The following is a 12,232-nucleotide window of genomic DNA, read 5'->3' on the forward strand; positions in this document are numbered from 1 at the left end:
CTTGGTTGTTGGAGACAAATGAAGAGGGATCTCACCTGAACCTGTCCGGGCTGGACAGCATGGTGAACCTCCATCTTGGAATCCTCCTCTTCTCTTTCCCGTCTACACGTAAGGTAATGTCTGTTTTTCACAGACAAACATGAGGTGAGCTTGTGATCCCTTTCAAAGTGTTGGTTTTACTTTGTGTGGTCACGGTCTCATAAACGATGCCCTTTCATAAAGCGGCGAGAATGCGTTCTAAACTGAGACCATGGAAATGCAATTGATAGCTTCCACGGAAGGTCTTCAATGAGTAACACGTGCTAAGTTCATGCCTTCTTGAATGAGTTTGGACGGCGGCTTCAATGGAACCTTCTTTCATCTTGACTGAGGGTGTCCATCTTTCCATCTTGTGTGACACGGAGGATTGCAGCCTTGAACTTGAGGTCAGGGGGTATCTGGAAAGCGTACTTTTCTTAATGGCTACTAACTACCTTTTCAGCCCTTTTCATGAGTATTGCATTAAAGGGTTTACAAAGCCTCGGCATGTTCCGTAGCACAAAGAAACAGCATCAAAGACTGACTTCGAAAGACTTCAAGGAAAGACTAATTTTCAGTCGTGGGTTTTTCTGTCAGTTTTACCAAAGGTTTTACCTTTCTTTAAGCTCAACGCTACCGCAGCTTCTGTTCATTGAGACTGGGACAGGGAAACTAGAGAAGGTTTTTATCCTAGAAACAGCTATGCAATGGTGCAGTGCATACTCTTATCCCTCTATGGCAGAGGGACAAATCTGTTAGCCTAATCAGTCCTGATCAGGTTGGGTCTTGGTTTATCCTGGGTTAGGTTTGGGTGCAGGAGAGGGTATCTTTGTGGGGCTGGGGGCAGTGACGCCAGGCAGTGTGCAGCTATGTGGATGATTATGAGGCCTCACCTCCCCACCCCACCTCTCATCCCAACCCCTGGCTCTCACACAAAAGCCGTCTGGAATCAGCACCTTTATTTTACAAACTGGCTAGAGCCCCAATTAGCTTCTCCCAAGGTTACTCCTGTTTACTTTTGTCTTTTTGGCTGGGAGTTTTCTATCCCTAAGGGTTAGGGTTGTATGTTGCCGTTGATATCAGTGTCGATCTGCAAGCAACACTAAATACCTTGTTGTGACATGAACGAAAATGGATTCGGTTTGAAAATGGAGGAGGGAAGGGGCAATGACGTCATGGCCAAGCCTGGCTTCGATCGTTTCGGCCTCCCGGGTGCAGTGAAGGTGAAGCGCTATCCATTGTGTCTTCACACCTGCCTTACGAAGCGCCGAAATAGACCAGTGCAGCAGTTTTAGCCCTGGGGGGCGGAGGCGGGGGCGGGGGCTCCACCACGTGACCTACCTGTTGAGATACCAGGGTAAAAATAGACCCTGCCCTCCCCTGGGTCTCTGAAGAGGCGGTACAGAGGGCTTCCCCTGAATAACATTAGTCCGCTATGTCTGCAGTTGTTTATGATGCTAGATTACATAACAGAAGCCCTTAGGATACATTGTCACTTGAAGGTGCCGCAATGTACAATGCAGATAAAGTGGCTGGATCTCTATGGCTTGAGGTGGTAATCCTACTTAATGATCTAGAAAAGGCCTCCCCTCTCCCAGGACCCCCCTAATTCAGTATTCAGCGGTTCGGAGAGAGGGAGGGAAAGGAGGATGTAGAGAGGAAGGAGGAGAGAGAGAGAGCACCTGGAGGAGAGAAAGAGGGCTCCTGGAGGAGAGAGAGAGGTTCTAGAGGAGAGAGAGAGAGCACCTGGAGGAGAGAGAGAGAGAGGTTCTAGAGGAGAGAGAGAGGGAGGTTCTAGAGGAGAGAGAGAGAGCTCCAGGAGGAGAGAGTTCTGATCTAATTTCTGCTGCCTAAGGTGGTTTTCTCGTGACCCAGCTTCAGTTCTCTGCTCATTAGCTTGCCTTTCTCCCTTCGGATTGCTCCAGGAAGGACAAGTTCAGTGGATGTGTGTTCAGTGTGTGTGTGGATGTGTGGGTGGGGGAGTGTGGGCTTGTGTGTGTATGTGGGGGGTGTATGTGTGTGTGTGTGTAAGATACAAAATCAATTGGTGAAAAGTTACCAGGGATTCGGAGATTGGACCCTAGAGTAGGTGTAGGAGGAGATGACACTTCAAATCCCAATAAGGCATTCTGGGTTGACTAAGTGGCTTTATACGTGCTGAGCATACGCCATCACTAGCAACAGTCTCCAGCAGCTGAAGTTTCCAGTGGTTATACAAATGTGGAATCACTTTGCTCAGTGAAGTCAAATCCCTTTTTTAGGGGGCAATCTGTTTTTCAGTGAACACATCGAGGTGGACGAGTCACTGTAATATTGATAAACACCAGTAAGACCAGTCTGTGATGAACCAGTCTGTGATGAACCAGTCTGTGATGAACCAGTCTGTGATGAACACCAGTCTGTGATGAACCAGTCTGTGATGAACCAGTCTGTGATGAACACCAGTCTGTGATGAACTAGTCTGTGATGAACCAGTCTGTGATGAACCAGTCTGTGATGAACACCAGTCTGTGATGAACCAGTCTGTGATGAACCAGTCTGTGATGAACCAGTCTGTGATGAACACCAGTCTGTGATGAACCAGTCTGTGATGAACCAGTCTGTGATGAACCAGTCTGTGATGAACACCAGTCTGTGGGGAGTGCTGAAGCGTGGGGTCATTCTAGATAACAGTGCGTGGTTATTGCACCAGTCCCATGGTCCTTCTGGTCTGTGACAGGGTGGATCCTCCAGGGAGCCCTCCTCAGGCAGCTGTCTGTCTCTGCGCCCACCTTTGAGCGCCCTGTATTGCTGAACTCTCTTTGGCACAGTGTCTCTGCTTCTCCATGAAATTGTCTAAATTCTGACACCACTCAAGGGGAGATGTCTCCCCAGTCCAATAAAGATAACTGGTCAGCTTTTGTAACCGTTTGATAGCAGAGGGTGTAACTCCAAAGTGTTTTTTTGCGGTGAACTCGTTGAGATTTCTTGATTTGTTTGTCAGCTGAAGATGTTTCCTGGGAATGGGAGAGTGATATATTGTTTTGGTGATTGTCAATAGATATGAATTTGGTTTCTCATTCAAAATGCATCCATGTCTTGTTCTCTCCTGTCTTGTAAATGTTCCACTGGAGAAACATCCTGTTTCGCACTGTTTATCTCTTTCAGCTGTTTCACTTCTCATTAAATGCCTCCGATCCCAGTTAATAGTTACCTATTCAGCCTATTTATTTTGGGGATTTAATTCCGAACTGCATGTGAATATACTGACATTGCTTGCTCGGTTCAGCTGTTCTTCTGTGTTCACCTAGCTGGGATCCCGAGTGTGTGTGTTTTAGGCAGTACCAGCGTTGACAGAACCACTGCCTTCAGCATTTTGTCCCAGCCCACAGAGGACGAGGTCTTTTTGACATCAGCATCTGAATTTGATTACAGAAAAATCCAAAATTGCTGACGCTACAGATGAAGTCGAGAAATGGAAATGATAATAAAAAAAGAGAGATCGCTTTATTACAATGCAGTTATTTCCATTTCCTATGGATAGTCATTTGGTCACTTTTTGTTTCTCGGAAGCCAATTTCAAATGATTACCTTTCGGAAGGAGAGTTTCAATCATGCCCAACTTCCCCCGTTTTCGTAATTTGCATGACAAGGATCTAGACTAGTTTAATATCATCAACCTGTCACATTAAGAGGAACAAAGGAAAACAGGGGAGCCTTCTCCTGTATCCAAAATCATCACGCTCATTTTTTACCAGGAGGTCTTTGACCTTTGCCAATGTCACATGGAATTGTAAAATGAGTTTGACATATTTTGGGGGGAAATAATGAAACCGAGAACATCTGTGCCTGTCCCATAAGCGCTATGATGTTCTGGTCAACTCCAAATGTCTTAAGGACATCATTCTGTGGCCAGTCGAGCTGTCACACACTGACTGAGTGGATACAGATGTTTTCAGCAGCCTTGCCAGCCTAAGTACCACTCAGCCGTGCTCTGAGCTGGAGGTAAGCCCGTGTCTGTCCTGACTGGGACATGTTCTCCTTCAGAACAGTAATGCCATATCATTCAGGGGGCCTGAGGCGCTCTGGATTGAAATTATTCAATTTCAAGGTGGTGCCTTGCCTGCACGAAAAAGATTTGAGATGGGGTAGAGATAGGAGAAGTAAACATCTGTTGATTTGGTCTCTTTGATATTCAAATATCATTAAAGAACCGGCTGTAGACACAGTTATTTATATATTTACTGAGCTGTCGTCTTCTGTGATGCGGCCATCACTCATTCTGGACCGTGTAATGCTTTCTAACCGTCCATGCCAGTGCCATTAGCAGGCTCTCAACTGAAGGGTTTCTAAAGTGTCAGTAACCTGTGGAATTCATTCAGTTGTACCTAATCTGTTGCCGCTCTTTGCAAAATACAAAAAAATCCTCTCATAACCAGGACCAAGACTGCAAACAACATTCAATGTGCGTTGTAGCCATGATGCATTTGCTAATCAAACCACCTACATCTTACACATGTCACTCATATATACGATGAGATGATTAGTAGATGATTTGGATTCCTTATTATCAACCATCTGTTTTCTAGTTCTTATTTGATGACTTCTCACTGGCGTGTTCTAAAAGTAGCCTTTCACAAATGCACTCCGTTTCAACACGGCAACATTGTTGTAGCCAGTCAGTGTTAAGATGAACCCTACATCAGTGTTAAGCTGCAGACAGTGTCCGTGTTAAGGGGGCCGACGCTCCTGCAGGAATGATTGGATCCCTCCTGACTCCTAGCAAGGGGCTTGAGTGCTGTTGTCAGCCCCATAATGAAGCTACCAGCTCATTGTCTTAACACGCGTGGGCAGCACGAGAACAGAGACAAAAGACAGAAATTACATGGGAGCCTTCCTGCATGCTCTTCTATTCTGGGTCCTCGCTTTCCATTCGCATGGAAGCCTTGAAAGTAGTGGTCGGAGAATGGAGAGAGACAGGCATGTGTGATTTCTAAAGCTCTGAAGCATCGCCGGTCGAGAGAAAGGGAGGGCGGAATCCATCTTTTGTCAATGGTTGCTGTCGTCAGGACAGCCTCGGAGCCATGAACAGTTGCATAACATCTGCGTGGCTTTGGTTCATAGAGGGGCACACTCTGTGTTTGAATCGCTAACAAAGGCTACCACTTACCTGTTTAACAGTCACCAATTCCTATGTATTACGTAATCGAAAAAGCTTCATTGGTCTTTGTATTCATGATTCATTCTGTCCAAACTCTCTACCAGTCCTCTACTTTCTCAGACTTTAGCTGATTCTCCTGGTTGTGAACAGGTCTTATACCAGGCCTGTGATGATCATCATTATTTCTCGTCTACTCAGGGTTGAAACCTGAACTGTTTGTGTGAAGGTTTGAATTCAGAAGATGATTTCTCATTCCCACACCTAGCTATGATTGCTTTTCGAGGCTTGTCTCTCTCCGGATCTCTCCAGCTCCTCTAAGAGGCTTTGAAGCGGGGGTTGTAGTGGAGCTTGGAGGACTGGGAGCCTCCAGCCCACGCAAAGCTGCCTGTGAAAACTGTGCATCCGAAGATCCTCCTCCGTCCTCTGGCTGGGCTCCTAGTCATACTCTGTGCACGTGTGCAAACACACGCGCACACTCATACCCACGTTCACACATGCACACCGCACACATACACAAATACGGACATGCACACGCATTCACGCCTGCACACCATACACACACACACACACACACACGTAGGCACACTTACCCACATTCACACATGCACACCACGCACATTCACACATGCACACCTCACACACGTGCACACATACCCACGTTCGCATATGCACACCTCACACACATACACATGCGCACACACAAACATTCACACAAGCACACCTCACATGCAAACATACACTCACGCACCCATTGTCATCCCCAGGAGTAAGGGAGTTTGGGGCTTTTCTGTTGAGAAACTGTCATGCTCTCTTTGAAGGGATAAACATGATTGTTCACCTCGCCCAGTCGATTGAAATCCACAAACCAAGCTGCAGCTGATTTGCGTTGGGGTTCATTTACAGTAGGCACAGAGGCGAGACCCCTTTGAGGCGGTGCGCGCACTCACAAATACACACACTCGCGCGCACACATATGGTCACACGAAGCACGTTTCTGAGATAGAGCACAGTCTGGAATTTTCTCTCTCCAGCAGCCTCCCACAGATGTCCTCGAACCTCTCATTTTCTCTGCAGTGGAGGAATTCTGACGTACGTTCGTTGCTGGTGCAGCTGAATTTTAAAGAGCTCCACACCCACGCTCGATACCAATACTGCAAGTCTAATTATCATAAACTTCCTTCGCTCTGTATACTCTCTACTTCTCTCTATCTTTGTTTATATTTCCTTTGACGTATTCATGTGCCCAGATTAATTCAGTCTCAAATGCAGACTGAATGACAGGAATGCAATAGGAGTGTTCGGTATTACTGTTTAAACGTAGTAGGGCCACTGTGAAATCAGTGATCCACACCTCTGGTGTTATCTCTCCATTGAGTATTTGTTCAGGGACTGAACATTTCTGGTTGCTGGTGATTAGTGTGTGGGTGTGGAAAGTGGGTGCAGCTCTACGTGGGTTATATGTGTGTGGTGTGTTTATTTGTGTGTGCTTGTGTACTTTTTTGTGTAACCTGTAACTAAGGATAGCCTATGAAATTGCACTTATTCTCAATTCATTTGTTGACTTTCATCTCAGTTGACGCTTTACCTCTAGGTGAGGTAAGTGATACTCATTCAGGGTGTCAACAGTTATTCATTGTTGTCAAAAGACACAAAAATTGCTGAGCAAAGTAAAACGTGACCTACAGTAGGGAAATGGAGAAGACACGTCAACAATGTCATAGTAAGGGATGGCATGTATTGATCAACACATTTGCATTGTTACACATTCTGATTATATCTATTTAAGGGGAAATATTTGAGATTAAGGGGAATACGTCTGAAACAGACCATTTGAACAATTCTTTTCTAATCTCACTGTGATCTCATTGGGCTGATCTTGCTCCAGAAGAAGCTGCCTGACTGGTTTGGGGACAGCTAAGGGTTGACCTTCTGACCTTTTCACCTTCTGTGCTGGTAGAGTGGGAGGGTCCCATAATCGAGATATGCCAGGAGATCCTTTCGAGGGATTGGCCCTTAAAAAGGTATTGACACTGTCAGTCATCTTGGCTGACAATTCCACATCCACGTGGACCACAAAAGCAGGGAGAGATGCATGAGAAAGTCCTGTGAGGAAGTCACCTGTCTTTTCAGACTAATGAGGCCCTCTCCACCCCCCTATCTGATTTATTTATATCCCTGTAGCTTTACCTGTGCTCCCGTTGAATGCGACCTTCAGTCTTAAACAGTGAGACTTAGTGATGATGTCTACAGGTTATGCTCACAGCCTCAGGCACAGTCTCACTCTAAAATTCCAGAGCCTTCCGCCTCCCTCCACCTCTGGTCTCTGGTGGGCCCAACCTACTGAACGGGCTGCTTTTCCAGTAAGTCATCGGCCTCCCAAATGTAAGGCTCATCGCTAAGTAGCGTAAATAAAGCCCTCAAACTATCTTCTGTTTCCCTTTCCACTTTATAGTAACGCGCAAACACTCGCTCGAACACTTTCTGTGAAAGGCTGACACCCGTGGAGGTGGTACTTGGTCCTGTGAGCTCTTGTGAGTCTGTCTGCTCACGCTGACATGCAATACGGTGAACTGAAGCAACTAATTGGCATGACGCACACTCGTGGAAATGAAGGCAATTATTACGTGGCCCTGAAGTGCAAATGACACCCCCTAATATGAGTACATCCCCCAAATGAAAATACTCCCCCCCAATACGAGTCAACTCCCCCCTAATCGGATGACTTGTTCACCTCCCCCCAATACAAAAACGCGCTCCCCCTCAATACGAGTCAACTCCCCTCAAATCGGATGACTTGTTCACCTCCCCCCAATACAAAAACGCGCTCCCCCAAATGGAAAACGACATTACATTAACTCAATAACACATTACATTAACTCTGAACGGAAAGGGTAGGTACTACACTTTAGCGCTGATTGGATGCAGTAGCTAACTGACAAGAAATAAGAAATTGATTGACAGAAGTACAAAATGCAATAGCCTGACAGAGTTACGTGCACCAGAACATTTATTTGGGTATCAAAGCATGTAGCATAGGCTATGTATGCAAAAGCATAAATTGCAGTGTTAAACGTAAACATCGATAGCCAAACAACTAGTCCAAGTAACTCTGTCATTATCATGAACTTAATCGTTTTGATTGGAAGGAAAGAGGAAACACTAATGTTTACAATTCAGAGTCATTACACTACTCTTTATTTTAATCAGGGTAATTCCTATGAAATAATCTTAGATATGCTGTTAACATTTCACGATATGTAGCCTATGCGCACGCTAAAAACGCAGTTGAAGGAAGCAGGACTTTTCAGAAGAAAAAACTAATAGTCCACTACAGAAGAATGAAATGCCACAATGACAGAGTAACGTGGACCAGGATAGTTGTTTGGCTATCGATTTTTACATTGAACTCGAAATACTTTTGCCTAAGTAGCCTACTATTTGCTACATTCTTCTATAGCCAAACACATGTTCTGGTGCACGTAACTCTGCCAGGCTATTGCATTTTGTACTTCTGTCGATCAATTTCTTATTTCTTGTTAGTTAGCCTACTGCATCCAATCAGCGCTAAAGTGTAGTACCTACCCTTTCCGTTCAGAGTTAATGTAATGTGTTTTTGAGTTAATGTAATGTCGTTTTCCATTTGGGGGAGCGCGTTTTTGTATTGGGGGGAGGTGAACAAGTCATCCGATTTGGGGTGAGTTGACTCTATTGGGGGGGAGCAGGTTTTTGTATTGGGGGGAGGTGAACAAGTCATCCGTTTTGGTGGGAGTTGACTCATATTGGGGGGGAGTATTTTCATTTGGGGGATGTAGGCCTACTCATATAAGGGGGTGTGGTTTGCACTTCAGGGCCACCGTAAATTATTGACCGCGGTTTCTGTCATGTTTCTAGAATAGCGGATGAAATCTGGGTTTGTCAAACCGACGGTTTACTGCTATAGCGAAGGCGAATAGGATCAGCCATCGCCTTGGCGACCAAGAGAGCCACGAGTGCACGCCTGGCTTTAACGAAGGCAGCGGGGATCATAGCAAGCGTGACGTGAGGGGCTTTGACGAATGGTCTCTCCTATCAGCCTGCCGCTGGTATCAGAGGAAGCTGTCCTTCTCACCTACTCGTCACTGGGAGTGTCGCTGCTTCGTTCAAGTGTTGACAGCACGGCATCCTGTCTGTCGTACCACTGCAAACCAAGTTCAGTCTTTACCCTTTGTAACCCTCCTCGGTGTTGAATCTGAGTTGAGGGAGAGTTTGTTTTATCCTCCTTCTCATGGTTTTTGTCTGTCTATAGCGGGGCTGCCCTGTTAGGTTTTTGCTCCAAACCTAATCCTTCACATTCTAATAGTTAACTTGTCAACAAGCAGAATCGGGTTGGTTACAACTGGGGTTGGAGGGAAATGCTACAGGAGGGTAGCTCTCCAGGAACAGGGTTGGACAGTCCTTTGATGTATCCTTTGTTAAGACTTGCGTTGGCAAGGTCAATGGCATGTGGCAAGGGGAAGAGTAATTGATAGGCCAAACCTTTAAACCACCAGAGATGTGATCTGCAGGAACTGTCCAGTGTAACCCACATCCAAATGGGTTTTCACAGCCTTTCTTCTCAGACAGAGATCTCAAGCCGATCTCGTCTTTGGGAGCTTCCTATCTCCATGTTCAGAGTGACTACCTGCTGCCTTTGTGTCGCTATCTCCAAAAACCTTGTGCTTGCTTTACAATCTAGACGCATCCCCGCGATGCTACACGGACTGCTAAGTATGTTAGTGCTTGCGTAACACAGTCCTTTGAACTGTAGTCTCTCCACAGTTATCCACTGGATCTAGACAAAGTTGTAGCTGGAGCGTGAGTGGAGTGACTGCCCCCCTCTGGAAGAGACATGTACTGCATCTGCCTTGCAGTTGAAGATGCAATGTGTTGGATTATATCGACCCTAATTGAATTCAGTGGAGTGAACACGCAAAAGAGAGAGAGGAAAAACTCATTATGGAACCGTAATGAGTTTTTCTATAAAAACTATTTAATTAGACCTGTTCTGAATTAAATGCAGCCATTATTTCCCTACAGATTGATGCTACAAATGTTTCTCTCCAATCCCAATCCAGCTTGTTTCAGATACATTTATTTCTGACAGGTTTCATCAGCCTTAACTGTGCTATGAAGACTATCTTTAAATATTAATTGTCTGGGATTCCATCAACAGAGTGTGGGTTGTTTTCCAAGAGTAATTATCAGTAACTGAAATGTATGTCTGTCTAAACAGTTCTGAGAAATGGTATAACATTTTGCGAATCCTTCCACTTCATATTATATGACTGGATTTTGTTTCCAGCACTCTGTGTACTTGTTTTTTTAAAATGTTTTTACCTTTGTCTAATACACTACCAGTGCAATGACAGGTAAAGATGATAGTCATGTTTACAAGGAAGCCATTTTGCCCTGTGCTAAAAGTTTGGTGGTACATGAAGAATGATCTCAGTTCTCCATCTGTGCACCTTAAACGTGGGCCCTCATACATCTCACCCAGACGAGTCACCACAGAGAACACAGACAGACCCAAACAGGAACAGTACCTCCTTCTGGAACTCAAACAAGCCAAGCCTGTTTTTCAACAGAATTCTCAACTCAAGTTTTTTTTTTGGTAGGGGGAAAAAAACAGCTTCTCCAACTGCTGTTCAGATAGTATTACAGAGACGAGGGCTAGAGACAACATATGTACCAGTCAGCGCAGGCGGTAAGGGAGAGAGGGACACCAGTCAGCACAGGCGGTAAGGGAGAGAGGGACACACAGAAGCTCTCTGTAGCACCCGGGAACAGGAGAGAGATCCTATCGCTGACCAGTGCCCTCCACTGGGCCCATGGGACAGTGGATTAGTTCTAATCCTATCAGTGCCACTTAGATAGAACCTAGACCAGTCCTCCCTGGGGGATTACAAGGAGGACTCCTCTCCGTACCTGACGACTGAACTGTCTAAGACACCCTTCCTCCCAACGTTAGTGTGCTATCTAGGACACATTTGTGTGGACGTCTATGGAACTGGCATCAAATCTCTGAGGACAAAACATATTTTTCACGGTCTGGAAGTTGAAGAACAAATGTTCTGTTTGTGAGGAAATTATAGTGGAGGGAAAATAGCTCAGAAGAATGAAAAGCCGGTCTGTTTGTCATTTTGAAACTTTTAAGAGAAGTGGAATGCGAATATATTGAGGGGAACTTTTTAAGAGCATAGCAAGACCATTATGCTCTGCTTCGGGGGTCGCAGGACGACCAAACACCATCACATTCAGTGGAGCGAGGATGACTGTTTACTGGACGACGAGCCTCAAGTCCTAACCAACCCTTGCTACCTGGACTCAGGTACAACAGGAGCTGAGTCACACACACTCAGACACAACACACCACACACACACCATACACATAAACACAACACATGCACACAGGAGTACATCATGACTATCAGTAGCACAGATAAACTTTCTATGAGTCATGCTGGAGTTTAATCAACAACTTTTAGCAAAAAATTCACTACACTAAAATAAACTTTACTATACTGCACTGTACTATACTGTACTGCACTGTACTTTTACTATACTATTGTTACCTGGTTTTATTAAGGGTTTTGTGGGATCTGAAGTAGAATTCTTGTTTAAAGAAACTTATCTTGAAACATTAGCTTTTCACTGACTTAGCCCACATTTCCTTGAACTTTGCTTTTAAATACCAATGTCAATGAAGGATCTTTCTACATTCTTACTCAATTACAGATGCTACCACCTCTTCATTTCTTGTAAATGTTCCAGCTTTTTAGTGAACTGGACTAACGGATGCTGTTAGACCACAGATGTGCTTTCATGTGAGAAAGGCCATGGCTGCTTAGAAGTATTACGGTTTTCTGTTCTCTCTTTCAGTTCTATACTGAGAACTAGCTTACGCATAGCTCTTATTGGGATCTAGTTGAAACATTGTTGCCTCAGTGATCATCTTTTGACATCCATGGCTGCTCTTTTCAAATAGCTTTTATTTGATCTTTTACTTCCAGTTTGTAAGTATTTGTCATTGAGCAGTTGTCATTGTGGTTCATTTGA

General features: G+C 45.0%; 1 protein-coding gene across 4 annotated transcripts in view; it reads left to right on the forward strand.

Moving 5' to 3' along the window:
* Positions 1-12,232, forward strand: part of agap3 (ArfGAP with GTPase domain, ankyrin repeat and PH domain 3) — a 103,599-nt gene that overhangs the window by 25,586 nt on the left and 65,781 nt on the right. The window contains exon 1 of one of the 4 annotated variants that reach the window (XM_047027606.1): positions 10,817-11,504. The exons of the other annotated variants lie outside the window; for them this stretch is intronic. Coding sequence (XP_046883562.1) covers positions 11,387-11,504 — 118 coding nt within the window. The 5' untranslated portion in view covers positions 10,817-11,386. Of the gene's footprint in view, positions 1-10,816; positions 11,505-12,232 lie in introns of those variants that run through there. 4 annotated transcript variants of the gene reach the window in all.

The sequence above is a fragment of the Hypomesus transpacificus genome, chromosome 10, assembly GCF_021917145.1.
Source record: "Hypomesus transpacificus isolate Combined female chromosome 10, fHypTra1, whole genome shotgun sequence".
Classification (NCBI taxonomy): Eukaryota; Metazoa; Chordata; class Actinopteri; order Osmeriformes; family Osmeridae; genus Hypomesus; species Hypomesus transpacificus.